We start from the raw sequence: 14714 nt of genomic DNA, 5'->3' as shown, positions 1-14714 counted from the left end.
GAGAGAGATGCGCTTGCAGACAAGCGCAAGGGGGGGGGGGGTGGAAGGTGCGAAAGGGCTAATTTTGGGTGTTGTTGCTAGTGTGTTTCGTGGGTGAAGGATTAGAGTTTGTAGGATTGCGGGATTCGGATTGGATGTTGGATGGGAAGGGGGGGGGGGATCCGTGATGGATTGGGGATAGGTGGGTTGAGATTGGGTCATGTGATTTACCGGGTTGCTGAGAGGTGGTGTCTATGGAACGTTGGACTAAGTACAGTGTACACTACTAGATGGCATTGGCTTTTCGGTGTACGCGAGAGGGGGAGATGCAGGTGAGATGGCTGTATGTGTATGCAATGCTGCTGCTGCTGCTGCGTCGTAGGAGGAGGTCCAGGCCTCAACCAAGGTACGCGTGGCCAGATCTCGCTCGGCGTCATGGTTGCGAAGGTGCGAAAAAGCAAGTTCAGCGATGTTTTACGAAGAGAGTAAAGATGTTCGAGATGATCAACAAACTCGTCTTCCCCTGACCCGAATTTCGCACCACGCAAAGGTTGATGACACCTTTTTGTCGCCTATATGCGGTTGCTTTAACGTATACGCCTGATAAACTTCACATATTTAGGCATCAAAACCTTCACTCCTTCACTCTTCTCTTTTTGCTCAGCATAGATGACGGCAACCGAGAACGGTTTTGCGAAAGTTAAAAAGTGAGGCGGAAGCAACGAGGGAAAATTCGTAGTCACGTGATCATGTGTAGTTACGTCAGTACTTTTATCTGGCCTGCAAGATAAGTTCACATGAAAGTACGGTGAGACCTTGTAGCCCCCTGCAGCTTCATTCAATTTTTTCTAAAATCGCGCGCGTATTCTTGCTTACATTGCGAGGAGGAAGACGCGAGTATATCTCGGGGTGGTTATCTTATTACGTTGATGAGTGTATGTGCCAAAAAAACAGTCTGTACTCAAAAAGGAAGCAAAGTGCGCAAAGTGAATATGTCCGATAAGACGAAACCGATGCAGGAACCAATTTACAAGGAAAGAGATGCACATATCTAGGATTAACGAGGGAAAAAACATGTTTTTAAGGAAGAAACAGCAAGGAAAAGGATTTAAAATTTATAAGTTAGTGGGTTTGAAAGATGGTAAGGAAAACGCCTGTGAAATGCATGTAGACAAAAGTTTTGCCTCCGGCTACTATAGCCCATTGAAGCGATGCAAAAAAAGAAATAGCGAGAGAACAAAAAGACAATTCAAGCGATACACAAGGAGCCAAACTACAAAAAAAGAACCGTCCAATTAGCCAAACACCTTCTATTACCGAATGGGCCACCGTCTTCCAAGTTTTTTTGTTTTAATTACTGCAAAAAATTGTTAGTTATCCATCTTCATACACTAACCGGGGAAGGTAACTTACTAAATCTCCAACGGCGCAATCTGGTCGACATTATACAACCACCCTCCGCCCTTCTCCTCGCTCTCCAACCAATCATACGGCCAGAGCACTATATGACCCTGCACCAACTCAAGCACCCTCTTTGCATCCTCCTTATCCAACATCATGTCTGCGTCAGCAGCGTGGAATGTCTTATTGGAGCTCCTAGTTGTAGCACGGCGGCGCGAACGCTTGGTGTTGGAGCGGTTGGGAACATTGGAGTTTTGAGAGGGGTGGAAGGTAGGCTCGTTGATAGTGACTTGACGACCCCGTTCGCGCATCGAGTGCGATGTCTGGGGTGGGTTATGCGTAGCAAAGTCGTACGAGCTATCGGGAATAGGCGGTGGAGCAGGGAAGGTGAACGTCTTTTCTGGTGGCGCGGGGTTCATTGGAGACACAATGGCGTCGTCAGCAGGCTCTGGCGCCAGCTTCTCGTTCAACGTAGATCCAGAAGCTGTGTCAATATGAATCCCGCGGTTTGTCTGAACTGATAGGTTTGGAGCCTGTGCTCCTTTCTCGTGGCCAGCAGCCCATTGCTCTACGCTATGCTCAGTAGTCGAAGTTCCGTTGTCGGTCATCTTGCTGTCAGAATTGTTGGTCATCTTCTCAGTGAGCTTCTCGCCCAACGTTCCGACCCTGTTTCCAACCTTGCCAGTGATACCCGTACCAGGCGGTCCGGTAGCAGTAGGGGCGTCCTGCTGCTTATGCGCCTGGCCCTTATCACCGCCTTGTGACTTGGCGAAGCGTTCGCCGAAATTAGTGTATTCCTGGTACTCTTTCCATGTCTTGACTTCGTTGTCGGGCATGCAGCGGAAGACTTGGCGGAACAGCTTGGTATTGTTCTCAGCAATCTGATGCCAGGTATCGAGGAAGAAGGAATCGCTGATAGGATCGCGCATACAGTCTTCAGTAACAATTGGACGTCTCATCTCGGAGAGAATTGGATTAAGAACTGAGGATGAGCCTTGACTCCAAGTGCGTTGCAGGGCAGGTGGGCCACCAATGTCCGTATCATCCAAAATAGGCAATGCAGGCAGCTGGCTGAGCTGCGTAAGACCAAGCTTCTGCGTGTCCATACGTGGAATCTTAGGAGACGGAAGACCAGCGTATCCAGTTCCTTCATTCAGTGCACTGATTGCGCTGTTTCTAGTGCCCGTGGTGCCGCTACGCTTTCGGGTCCTGAGGGTGGCGCTCTTCTTTGGTGTAGCCGCCAGACCTTCGGCTGCGATGTCTGTCACGAGTTTTTCGTGACCATGCTCATCGATATACGAATCCCGACCTTGGGCAATTGTCGGTCGCAAATGTTCTACCTCGAGCATATGATCAGCACCCTCACCCCGCACATCTTTTGCATGTGCTGTGTTGTTCTGGACACGAACATCGGTTGATGGCTTCTTGGTACTCTGCAAGTGCGGATTCTGGTCTTGTGCCCAGTCAAAGTCGTGATTGAAGCTGTGCAGCTTTTCGGCCTTTTCGATAAGCTCATCTTGCATTCTGTAGTTGTTCTCCTCCAGCTTTTGCTCAGTGGTGCGCTGGGCTGTAGGCGAACCGGGCCCGGACGACTCAGTATGGAAACCGACACTATCGGCATCAGACATTTGACTGGCCAGTTCTTCCTCGGAAATGCAGTCCACATCGATACCCAGATGCTCTCGCTGAAGACGCATGCGAAGTGTGTGGGGAAACTTGCCGACCTTGTATGGCTTGCCACCCATATAAGAATCCAGTACTTCAGTGTCGCGAACAATGGCTGCAATCTCAGAGTCTCGTGATCCCAACATGGAGCGCTCATTGATGTTTGCAGATCCAATAATGGCAACCCGGTCATCGACAATCATAATCTTAGCGTGGATGTAGAGCTGCTCTGTGACGAGCATCTTGTTCGGGCCGATCTCACCCCACGATCGCAAGGCGTAGAACTGGATATAGTCTTCGGGCTCAATACCCGCAGCTCTCAGGCGACCGAAGATGGAACCTTCGCCACGGCAGATGCTGTGATACTGGCAGGTCATAATGAGACGGACACTGCTACCTTCCTGTTCGTCAACGGTATTTTGGTATCCAGGCATGAGAGGAAGCATGATACATGCTCTCCAGTCTTCATCATTTGCATGAGCGCGCTTGATACGGTCAACAATGGCATCGTTGATCCTGTTTTCAATCTTTGTACCCAGCACCTCACTGCTACTGATGTAGAACTGGTTTTCAATGTAGACAAAATGCTCCGAGGTGGAGATCATCTGCACGTATGCGTTCATGATGCTGTGCTCGACCTTGTTGGGCGTACCCAGTGACCAAGCACATGCAGAGCGAAGGATCTGCACTTCGCACGTTCCGTCAAGTCCAAGAGCCTCGATGTCAGCTGGGTTGAAATCGGGTGGCGGTAGCAGGAAGGGCGTTGGCCTCGAGGGCTTACGTTGTCGTAGCAGATAGTTCCATCGCTGAACAAAGTGGCGGGTCAAGTCACGAGCTGGCTGACCGACAATCTGCATACCAACATCGTGCCATGGCATTCTAGGGACTTTTGAGCGATCGTACATTTCCTCATATGGTTTGTCGAGCGCGAAGAAATCCTGAACTCGAGGGTTGGAGTAGTCCTTGCCCGGCCATAATTGACAGTGGTCAGCGTCCTTGGGTGTGTCATCAAGCTCAAAGCCTGTGGGCTTGTCATCTACGACAACATGCTGGGGCGTATCCCAACGACCAAAACACAGATCGACTCCTCCGCAAAAGGCAACGGTATGGTCGATGACACAGATTTTCTCGTGGTGAGACCAGAAAAAGGTATTTTGGCGGATCTGATTTGGCGAACGCTGGACAAAGATGTTGGGATGCAGGTCAAGCAGAGAGAACTTGGAATACTCAGAATCGATGGGGATGGCGGCACCGATGTTGCGATACATGATAACGAAGATCTTGACACCTTCCTGCGCTTTCCGCTGCAACAGTCTGTCGAGTCTCCACTTTTGACTGATGGCGGCTGGACGGCGTAGGTAGAGTTCAGGACTCAGCCACCAATCGTGGATATAGATGACATCCCGGGCCATGCTTATGGCACGCGAAACATTCCACATGTAGTCGCGACCATCGACCAGCCACTGTGCATAAATCTTCTTACGTACAGGAGCAAAGCTGTCGAATCGTTGGCGTTGTGACCACACAGTATTTTGCGCCATGAAGCTGATGGACTCTTCAAACTGCTGTAGCATCCTATCGTTTCTGGCTAGTAGTTTCATCTTGCGCTCGGCATTGATAAGCTTCAGCTGATGGTGGCCTGTTGCGGATGCCTTTGCTTCGCTCGCAATATCCCTGGCCTTCTTGTCTCGTATCCTGCCACTCTTGGATTCCAGGTTGAAGTCCGCATCCACGAGAAACACATCGTAGACATTCATCTCTTCAGGAGAGTCTACGCAGACCACGTAGCTGTGTCTGACTAGAAACCATTTTGGCCAATGGCGGTTGATCATGGAGACCTTGGTCCAGCCCTTCCTGTTGTCGACACCCTTTGAGGATTTGATCATTAGGAAGCCTTCCTTTCCGTGGTAGCCGCCTTCGGCAGCTAGTCGGACACCCAGAGCAGAGAGTTCGAGGAACTTGCACAGCCGATTGCTGTCAGGACGGAAGATGAGATAGGTCATCAGTCCACGCAAGTATTGTTCGAGTTTCTTCCGTTGTCGGTCGTGGTGGTTCTGTTTCGCTTGTGCTGGTTGACCGACAGCTCCTACGAAGCTACCTTGTCGGACTACCAATGCGCCGATGGCGCCCTGTGCTTGACTGCCGCTGACGCTGGATTGTCTACGGCCCAAGAAAGACGATTTGCCTCGCTTCTTGGAAGGTCGCTCAGTAGCACTGGCATCACCGTCAGGCCCACTGGCGGCACCTCCTATGGCATTATCTTCCTCTTCTTCTTCGCCCTCGTCATCGAGAATACCGTAACCTCGGAGGCCTCGGAGATAAGGCAATACACTCCTGGGGAAACGAGGAAGTTTTGTTCTAGGATCTTCTTTCTCTTCCTCCTCTTCCTCGCCATCTTTGGTCGCCTTGTCCTTGATCTCACGGGTGCGGTTTGCAGGCCGATTTCGGAAAGCGTCCTGCTTCTCTTGGACCTTGAACTTAAGATGCAAATTGGCAAAGTCGGCAACACTCCTGTAAACGACCCACTTCATACGGGTCAGACCACTGCCATATTCGAGCTCAATGCGCAAAGCAGTGTGGCGGTCGCCTTCCTTCTTTCCAGGGCGATCCGTGTCGGTAATAGTGACCTTGAGCTGTTCAAGGAGAACGGGGATGCGCTTGTGACCATGCTCGTCACGCTGGAACATACTGGCCAGGAAGAGGGCGGCCGGGGCACCAGCAAGCAGCTCGGCCATGAGCTCGGCCGACTTTGCATGGTCAATCTGGCGCTCTACCTTTTGTCTGTTGCCCAAAAGCTTCAGACTGTTCTTGATTGACTTCCATTTCTGAGCGCTCAGACTCGAGGTACGTTCACTGCGCATCCTCCACGGCGAAGGTTGTGTGTCGCCATGAGCACCGCGGAAGTTTGTCAGACTTCGCAGGTGTGTCGGTCGGTTATGGTGACCCTCTTCCTCATTGTTGGGATCGTGTTTCCGCAGGCCGCCGTATGAAAGCCCTCTAGCACTGTGTAGCCCGCGTGACCAAGCACTCTCCTTTGCTATGCGTGATCGGCCCTCATCCTCAGAATAGCCCTGACGCTCATTCTCGGGTATGTCGTCCATTGTAGATCGGCGCAGGAAGCCCGGGCGGGTAGAGGTAGGCGTCATAGTGGGCGAGTCTCGGGAGAAAAAGAAGCCACCGCTACCACTCATTTGCTTTGGTGTTGTAGGAGCGGTTTGTGCACCTTCAGCTTCGCCATCAAACCAACGCCGGCTGCTCTTTCTGCGCCTCTGTCTCGGTCTTCTCGAGGCACCCTCGCCAGCACTGGATTCGCCATCGGCATCGGCCTCACTGTCATGTCCCTCGAACCGCGGTTCGTCGAGTTCGGATGTGGGTGACAGCGGGCCATGGGGCGAGCCGTCATGGCCGCCAGACGAGCCAGCTCCCAAACCACTCGAGCTTCGGCCATGTCCCTGAATTGGCGATGCCAGTGCCCTCAGCTTGCCCATCAACGAAGAGGCCTGTGTACTCCGCTCCCTGGCCCTGACATCACCGTCGTCAACCTCCCATGACTGTTGGCGCGAATTGGCTTGTGATGGGTCAGGCCCAAGTTGTGCGGAGCGTGCAAATTGGACGCTCTTTCGTTCTCGGGGTGCGTCGGAGAGCTCGCCCTCGGTAGGATGTCGTGACATGGGCGCAAAGGGCGGGTAGTAGGAGCTGTTGGATGCATTCGACATGTGTGATGAGGGCTTGGGGGCTCGAAGGGGAGGTTCGGCGTATTCGGGGGCAACACTGCTGCCATTTGCATTGGCTGGCGCATTGAAGGGAAACTCTGAGGGTTCTCTGGGTGTTAGGGGCGAGCCGGTAGGTGCGGAGCGCATTATTCTGGGTGCAGTATCTGATGGCGAGGGATTGTGGAGGTTTTGTGTTTCGTTCCTGGGATGTTGCATTCCAGGCGGTGACAGCATTCGACTCGTCTCCTCTGTAGTCCTTGGGCCAGACGGCGACGTCGACCGCGGGCTCCGGGCCATGGGCGAGGCGTCCGAGATGTGTGAGCCAGGCATGGTGGTGACACGGGGAGGGAGAGGTCGCGTGAGGCGAGGGGTTTGGGGATGGCTACTCGACGGGTAGAGCGTTAAACATGCATTTTAGATCGAAACGTGTTGGCTTTCACTTGATGACGCTGGCGTGGTGACGATGCTACTGCTATCAAGGAAACAAGGCAAGCCGCCCTCTGACCAACGACCGTGTGATGATGTATGGATTGGTGATCAGCTGCAGCCGAGAGAAGAGTACACGCGGCGCAGAGGAGATCAGTATCAGTTCACCAGGCCCTTGCACGGTGGAGTAACTTTGGAATTAATCTCCCTGCTGCTTTCCGGGTGAACGGTCGCGCTAGTGCCAGCGACCGTGGTGTCAGGGGAGGGGGGTCCTGGACCGTGCCGCCTTCCTGACCGCCCGCATCACGTGACTTATGCGCATCCTCAGCCTCCGCCTGTGAAAGTACTGTATGCATATGCCGCATACATTGGCATACGAATGCCCTGTAACAGTCTCGTTCTCGCCGTCGTTGCACATATAGCACGGCACTATCGTGGGGCGCAGTCACGCTGCCAATAGCCCGCCAACCATGTCGTCTTGTCTTATTTGGTGATGCCTCGGCCTTGGAAGGATTGTTCTTCCGTAGTATGCGTATTCCCCATCCGTACCTGCATCATGGCTAAACATGGCTTTCCTATTGCTTCACCTACATCTTTTATCTTGATAACCACCTACGCACCTATTACTATTCCTGTCATTCTTAATCCCCCATAAATCCCATAAATCCCATGGCTGCAACCACAAACCCCCTCCATGCGACCCCGCGCTCTACCCAGCGCCCCGTTTCCTCTCATACCTTTACCATCGCCGGCATCCTTGTCGACGTCCATGGTCTCGATGAAATACCTGCCTCTGCCTCTTCGACCGCTTGCCTATGGCTCCTCAATCCGCGCTTGCAGACGAAAGAAACCATGGAGCCAATTGCCAACCGCGTCATCACAGAATGGAACAAGCGCATACAAGAGGGCCGCGCAGGCAAGAACCCCAAAGGCCTCATAGCCGCTGCATTCGACCAGCGCAACCATGGCTCCCGAAAAGTTGACGAGCTGCACAACCAAGCTTGGAGAGAGGGAAATGAGCGACATGCCCAAGACATGTTTGGCTGCTACCACGGCACCGCTACCGACACCTCACAGCTCATCAACCACCTCGAGTCCTACATATTCACAGCCCCGGACACCCCAAAGATCACACACCACTATGCCCTCGGAATCTCACTTGGTGGCCACGCAACCTGGCACTGTCTGCTAGGCGACCCGCGCATCACTGCCGGTGTCGTAGGCATAGGCTGTCCAGACTACACCCGTCTCATGACCGACCGCGCACGTCTGTCCAAGCGAGAGTCATACACAAGTACCACACCGCCCGGAGCTGCCTTCTTTGGATCACCTGATTTTCCACAGGCCCTACAGGACGCCATTGCCCAGTACGATCCAGCGGGTCTAATGCTCCCGGGCATGTTCAACCCCATAGGCGATGACAGGCAACCAGACCAGGCACAGTTGGATCGTATGAAGACTATTATGAGAGAGCGACTACAGGGAAAGCGCATACTAAACCTTAGTGGCAAGATTGACAAGCTGGTCCCGTACGCAGCGGGTGAACCTTTTCTGAGCCACTTCAAGCGCATCATTGCAGAAGATTCTGGTCTCGATATCTCATTTGAGGATGTCCTGTTTGATGGCGTCGGCCATGCATTTCCACAAGCCATGGCTGATAAAGCTGCAGACTGGCTCTGCGATACCCTAGCAAAAGACGATGCTAGCCCCGTGTCGAGTAAGATATAGAGCTTGAGTCCAATGAAATCAATGATCAATCGCGTCTTCACTCCAACACCTGCACAAGTCACAAAAATATCACAAGTTCAATATATCAGATGCACAGGACGTTGAATTGCTTTTTTTTCCATTTTCTGACATCACTACCGTAACGCCCCCCCACCATTACAAGCCCAATCCGGTAAACATCCCCCTTCCCATGATCAAAGTCCGCAATCCCTATAACTCCAATTCCCATATGCCATTGTCCCTAAAACCGAAATCCCCTAACGCCAATTCCCATGACCCTTTGTCCCCATGACTATCTCTCAAGCCCCAGACTCGAGGAAATCTAACCCTCATCCATATACTCCTGTATCCCCTAACTTGACTCTCTAACCCTGCTATTTCTCATTCGCATCCTTGGACGCATCACCACCCTCGTCAGCAGAAGGTCCCTTCTGATAACGACGCAAAGACGCGAAAAGACGTGGAGCATACTCAGGCTTCACACCCGCCGGCATAAACGGAGACTCGGGACTGGAATCAGGCTTGTCCTCTGTCGAGAGAGGAGTCCAGCGTATACGAGGTTTCCGAGTCGGCGAGCTGGAGGCAGTCGCTTTGGGACGACTATCGTCGTTGTCGGTCTTGACGCGCTTGTTGCGGTACTCGGGGGTGGCTTTCTCGGTAGCGGCTTTGATGGCTTTTGTTCGAACGTTAACTTTGTCCTTTGGGAGCGTTTTGGGGAAGAGGGCAATGGGGGGGAGAGGGGCAGTGGTGCGATGCGCGGCGGCGGCACCGGCGATGGCGGCTTTGGATCGAAGATCGACTTTGTACTTTTGGATCTTTTTGGGGGCAAAGGGGATAGTGGCGGGGATGGGACGAGGAGGGGTGGTGGGGGGAGGGTTACCTTGCTCGCGGATCTTCATGTTGTTGAAGTGTTCCTGGAGCTGGTTAGGGTCGTCTTGGGTGGGATCGGAAGAGGTTGATGAGGGATCAAATACCACTGTGTTGTATAGCATCTCCACCAGGACTTCATCGCCTGGGACCTTTTTCTCGCGGATGGTCTCGAGGGCCGGAGAATAGCGGAAGGTTTGGAGGTATTCGAGGGTTCGAGGGGGTTGGGCATTTTGAGTGGTCTCAACTGGATCCTCGCAGGGGCTCTGGTACGGTGGAGTAGTTGGACGGATTGGAGTGCTCGAGTGTGACTGGGTGTCCAAGTAGGACTCCAAACGGTGGACAGGGTTGGCAGGTTCGTAGACCGGTGTAGGCTCGAGAATCCCTGGAGGTGGTACTGGTGTCGTTGTCGTCTGAGCTGAGAGGTGGTCCAACTCTTGTGCTGGGTCAGTGGGAGCGTCTTCGTACGGGAGAAATGAATCTTCGCCATACTCTGAACATTCTTCTACAACAGTTGCGGGGTTGGGAGTGAGGTTAGCCTCGGGGGGTGACGCCTCACCTTTGTTGTGTACATCCTCCTCGTCGCTCCCTAGCCAATTGAACGCTTCAATCTCCCTCAACCCGTCTTCCCAGGTGGGTGTATCAGAATCATCAGTGGAATAGCTCGGCGGGAACAGTGCGTTTGCGATACGGGAATAGTACTGGATACTACGAGCAGACGGAACCCACTCCCGATTCTGCTCGCCACTCTGCTGTTGCTGGATACGTTCGGCCATGGTGTCGATGTTAAACACGAAGCGTTGGAAAGAAAGTGGTTGAGTGGTGTCGGAAGGCAGCTGACGACTCATGTTTAAGTACTGTGGGGGAAACTATCGAGAGTGAAGAGTGAAGAGCTAAATCTATGAAATGAATTTCCAAATATACTGTTTGCAAACGGTCTCCTGGTGAGTATGTGAGGCCACAGTGCGGGTGTTAACACACTGAGGTGCAGATATCCACGGTGACTGCAATACTTTTTCTCATTTCACCGGTCACTGTATCTCCACTTTGTCAGTCTAGATTGATATGACAGGACATACTGCTGCATAGTAAAAGTGACCAGGCGAAGTCATGTACTCTTACAATGCTTGGAGTTGGCCTACAACAATTCGAATGACATGGTGATATTGTCACTTCTCCTGTAGACGACGTGGGAACATTGTTGGCTCAGTGACCTACTCGAATGCAAACAGCGCCACTTTCCAATGGGGGCTTTTTGCCTTTCACTGTTGAGGCCAATGCTGTTAGAACTGAAATTATGTCATGTGACTCAATTCATACATTCATCCTCACCACTCACAAGCGTACTCCTCATCGTAGGAGAAAACGTGACCCTTCCCATGCACAGGGTCTATCGAGTGATTTCTTTATTTTCAGTGGGGACGTCACGTTCCGGGACTTGGTGGTTGCAATCTTATAGTAGAGTGAGAAATGAGTATTATTTGGCTGATGGGTATCATAGAAAAGCCGCTAGCTCGCCGTCCGTCCGCCAACGCTTATTCAGCCAGAATGGGAGAAAAATAGTAGAAGAGTTGAAAAGCTTCATAATAGGAGTTGGTAAAGAGAAGCAAGTCCGGCCGTAAATTTGAGGCGTCCATGAAGGGTTTTCATATAGGTATGGCGTTGCTGATAGCATTTCCCGTGTCGACAGGCATTGCGAGTACACTGCTGTAGTCAATATCAACTTCTCCAACAGATGTGGAGAATATTACCTCTTGCCTGTATCGGTTGCGCAGCAGCAGCACAGGAGCGATGCTGGCCAACAAACGATCTGAGGAGCATAAGCGAATGGCCATAGCTAGAGAAGATATTGCACTTACTGCCATGCCAACTGTAACAACGAATCCAATAGTGGGCCCGATGATCTTGCAGTGGCACGGATTATCCTTTCTGCGAATAGTTAGTAAATGCACTTTGTGGTAATTAGATGGCATACTTACGTTCCACACTGGATACAAAGTGGGATAGGTACAAAGTCACACATGGTGAGGGTTGGGTGAAGAACGTGATGGGAACAAGACTAGCGACTACTGTACTGAGTATGAGTATGGATATTGGTATGCAGAAAGTTGGAGCAACAGGACAACGCTCAGAATGGGCAGAACAAAGGTAAGGTGATGTTAGGGGAAGGCTGATGCTGCCATGATCAATGCTGCACTAGTGCCCACGTCATCTCTGTTGGGTCGCGATCGCCGGATACACGCGTCAGCCCCATGCCAAGTTCTTGCTTCAGGCTGCTGCATTCACGCACCGCCCTCTTCTCAAGCATTCCTTGAATTAACTATGTAGACGACTGGATGAGCGAGCGCATTGTAGCGAGACACCGCTCGCATACGTCCTGTTTGCGCACGTACCCCCGAACATTTGCCAATGCAGGCTTCCGGCGTTCCTGGATACGACAGAAGCCAACCTTTCCTTCACCGTCGAATCCGGGCAAACGAAGACTACTGCTTACTGCCAGGAAGCGCTATTGTGCATATATCTCGACGGGCCGGTCCATGATCTGTCGTTTATCTGGATGCATTTACGGGCCGGGGGATCTCATGGATTCTCGGAACGCAAACACCAATGAAAGGAACCGCGCAGCATGCTGTTAATCTTCCATTTCTTCTCGTACAAGCTCCAATTCTACCGTTCTCTGACCTTGGCGTATTTTCCCTTCTAGACCATTGTCGTACTTGTCAAAGCATAGCTTCCACAAGTCCGGATCGTCTTCATTTTCCACGGCGATGAAGCCTTCCCAGTTTTCAAAAAGATACCGTTTCTCCCCGTTGGAGCAAATGCGAGCACCCCATGGCCCAACCAGCCCTTCTTCAGCCTCAACGCGCAGTCCATGGCTGAAATGGAAGATGTCGGAGTCGGTGTCTAGATATATCCAATTTAACTGCGGTGGGTTATCTGAAATGGTAGAGACGATGCCATCGAAATTCGAATTCGGGAACGGTAGGTAGTAGCCAGAGAAGGGATGAAGATGCGGTCCTTGATATGTGGACAGCTGAACATACAATCGGCCCTCGGAAAGCACTACATGGCTGTCTTTGAACATTTCTTTGCGGTCCTCTGGCGTTCTTTCGGTTGCTCGGCACCGTATGTGACATTTGTCATGCTTCCATTCCGAGCTGGGGCCATCACTATCCTTTCTTTCGGCCTGCTCTTGTAGCGTCAAGACGGATGACGCCGTCATGGGAATTGTTGCGACAAGTGATATGAGACCAAGGACCATTTTGGAATGCTGTATGTGCAGTGATTGATCATCTATCGAGCCTCGAAGACAAAGAGTTGTAAAGGCAGATATGCAGTCTCAAGTGCCAACACAAAGGCCGGCACCACCGACCCTAAGAGCTGAACCATAACATGGCAAAATCAAGCGTATGCCAACCACAAGCTGTATGACCTGCATGCAGCTATGATGGGAATCATATGCGATTATGATGCAAATTTATATTTCCATGGATAAAGACCAATCACATCGTAGTCCACGGGTAGCTCCCGGCTCCCGCTCCACTTTTCGGCCACGATGATCGACGGGAGCAACAAGAAATGCGGAAGCCAATGACGACCAAAAAGCCACCAAATGCTGATCATAAGAGCGATGCAGGCTGAGATTCTGCTTTGAGCTGCGCTTTAACCATATTGGGAGTCCACACTGTTGACGACAGGGCTAGTCTCGTGCTCTATGTACTTTGTGCATTAGAGCCTCAAAAGTGCTCGAATGGCTAACTACACCGACACCACTCGAGCGCTCTCTCGCGCGAAGATCATGTCGCCGACTACCTGTATCAATTTTACAGCTCCTCGGAGACGATTGAGCGTCAGCTAAGCCTGTGAATTAGCTTCTCTCAAGACATGTTTATGAGCGGATGCACGCCCACGCCAGTCGTCAGACTCTACATCCTCATCTTCCATCCATCTTACCAACGAACCTAAGAAGCAGTGGCGTGGACAGCCCAACTACCGCAGCGCACGAAGCCAAAGCCAGAGTTTCGATTGAAGGCGCCACCTCTCTCCCCAATCCTATCTCTTCCTACACCTCCTCTTTCACCCGCCCCTGCACCACCGTCACCCCCCGTTTTCGACCTCAAAATGGCGGACTCGACTACGAAAGAGTAGTGTACCCCCTGTATTCCTCGCCTTCTTCACATACAAAAATACTGATGCTTTCTTAGTCTTACAGGAACCGCCGGCAACGCAACCGGCGGCCGCGGCCTTCCCGAGGTAGGCGAGTTAATGGGCTCGGTATCCAACCCGGGGAACAAGACTAAAGGCAAGAAAGGAAAGGGGAAAGGGAATGACGATGGAGAAGATGAAGAAGGGTTTGGACTGGATAACAATAAGGATGTCAAGGGGAGCTTGAAGATACATATCAAATTGGATCTGGAAGCTGATATTCGGATTATTGCGAGGGTGAAGGGTGATATTGCGATTGGCATCTTGTAGTAATCCTTGTCAAACAATGTTTTTCGTTTTTTTCTCTTCCTTTTCCGTCTTGTCGAAGGTGATAAGTCGATCTCTCAACCAATGTCATCGCATATACTGGGGCATTTTGCACGTGAATCCTTGGCCAACGCGAACCCTGATTCAAGTCCATCTCTCAGGTCTTACATGCCTGATTCAAGTTACGACTCCCACCTCTTGCATTCATTACGTCGGATGTCTGATATCCCAGATTTTCTCACACTCCAGCTCGGGTCTTGATGTACCGAAAGGACTAAAAATAAGAATATCAGCTACTATCCAGCAAAAGAAATCATGCCGCTTAACGTGTCCGTGCACCTCATGCACGGATTCATCTCGTGCACGCCGAACACCAAACGCGCGTTTCAGCGTCATACCTTCAACGCGCTATAACTCAACAACCATGGCTCCAATTGACGATGCGATTGCAGATTTAGAGTC

At 51.6% G+C, this 14714-nt stretch overlaps 6 protein-coding genes across 6 annotated transcripts; 2 read left to right on the top strand and 4 right to left on the bottom strand.

Annotated features, from left to right (window-relative positions):
* Positions 1–1329: 1329 nt before the first annotated feature.
* On the bottom strand, positions 1330–7088 carry COCMIDRAFT_31074 (uncharacterized protein; the record flags this gene model as incomplete). The annotated part of the gene is made up of 2 exons (XM_007695418.1): positions 1330–1336; positions 1393–7088. The coding sequence occupies 2 exons, from the start codon at positions 7086–7088 to the stop codon at positions 1330–1332; spliced, it is 5703 nt and encodes a 1900-aa protein (XP_007693608.1).
* Positions 7089–7853: 765 nt separating this feature from the next.
* COCMIDRAFT_10129 (uncharacterized protein) lies at positions 7854–8912 on the top strand (the record flags this gene model as incomplete). The annotated part of the gene is made up of 1 exon (XM_007695417.1): positions 7854–8912. One exon carries the CDS (start codon positions 7854–7856, stop codon positions 8910–8912), a length of 1059 nt encoding a protein of 352 aa, XP_007693607.1.
* A 374-nt stretch (positions 8913–9286) lies between these two features.
* On the bottom strand, positions 9287–10555 carry COCMIDRAFT_110305 (uncharacterized protein; the record flags this gene model as incomplete). The annotated part of the gene is made up of 2 exons (XM_007695416.1): positions 9287–10239; positions 10279–10555. 2 exons carry the CDS (start codon positions 10553–10555, stop codon positions 9287–9289), a joined length of 1230 nt encoding a protein of 409 aa, XP_007693606.1.
* An 870-nt stretch (positions 10556–11425) lies between these two features.
* COCMIDRAFT_110299 (uncharacterized protein) lies at positions 11426–11802 on the bottom strand (the record flags this gene model as incomplete). Its single annotated transcript, XM_007695415.1, has 4 exons — positions 11426–11483; positions 11531–11589; positions 11639–11708; positions 11759–11802. The coding sequence occupies 4 exons, from the start codon at positions 11800–11802 to the stop codon at positions 11426–11428; spliced, it is 231 nt and encodes a 76-aa protein (XP_007693605.1).
* Positions 11803–12411: 609 nt separating this feature from the next.
* Positions 12412–13041, bottom strand: COCMIDRAFT_110309 (uncharacterized protein; the record flags this gene model as incomplete). Its single annotated transcript, XM_007695414.1, has 1 exon — positions 12412–13041. The coding sequence occupies one exon, from the start codon at positions 13039–13041 to the stop codon at positions 12412–12414; it is 630 nt and encodes a 209-aa protein (XP_007693604.1).
* An 860-nt stretch (positions 13042–13901) lies between these two features.
* COCMIDRAFT_10126 (uncharacterized protein) lies at positions 13902–14255 on the top strand (the record flags this gene model as incomplete). The annotated part of the gene is made up of 2 exons (XM_007695413.1): positions 13902–13924; positions 13985–14255. The coding sequence occupies 2 exons, from the start codon at positions 13902–13904 to the stop codon at positions 14253–14255; spliced, it is 294 nt and encodes a 97-aa protein (XP_007693603.1).
* Between the last annotated feature and the right edge of the window lie 459 nt (positions 14256–14714).

Source organism: Bipolaris oryzae, assembly GCF_000523455.1.
Source record: "Bipolaris oryzae ATCC 44560 unplaced genomic scaffold scaffold_314, whole genome shotgun sequence".
In the NCBI taxonomy this organism is placed as follows: domain Eukaryota; kingdom Fungi; phylum Ascomycota; class Dothideomycetes; order Pleosporales; family Pleosporaceae; genus Bipolaris; species Bipolaris oryzae.
This window is presented reverse-complemented; position numbering and strand designations above follow the sequence as displayed.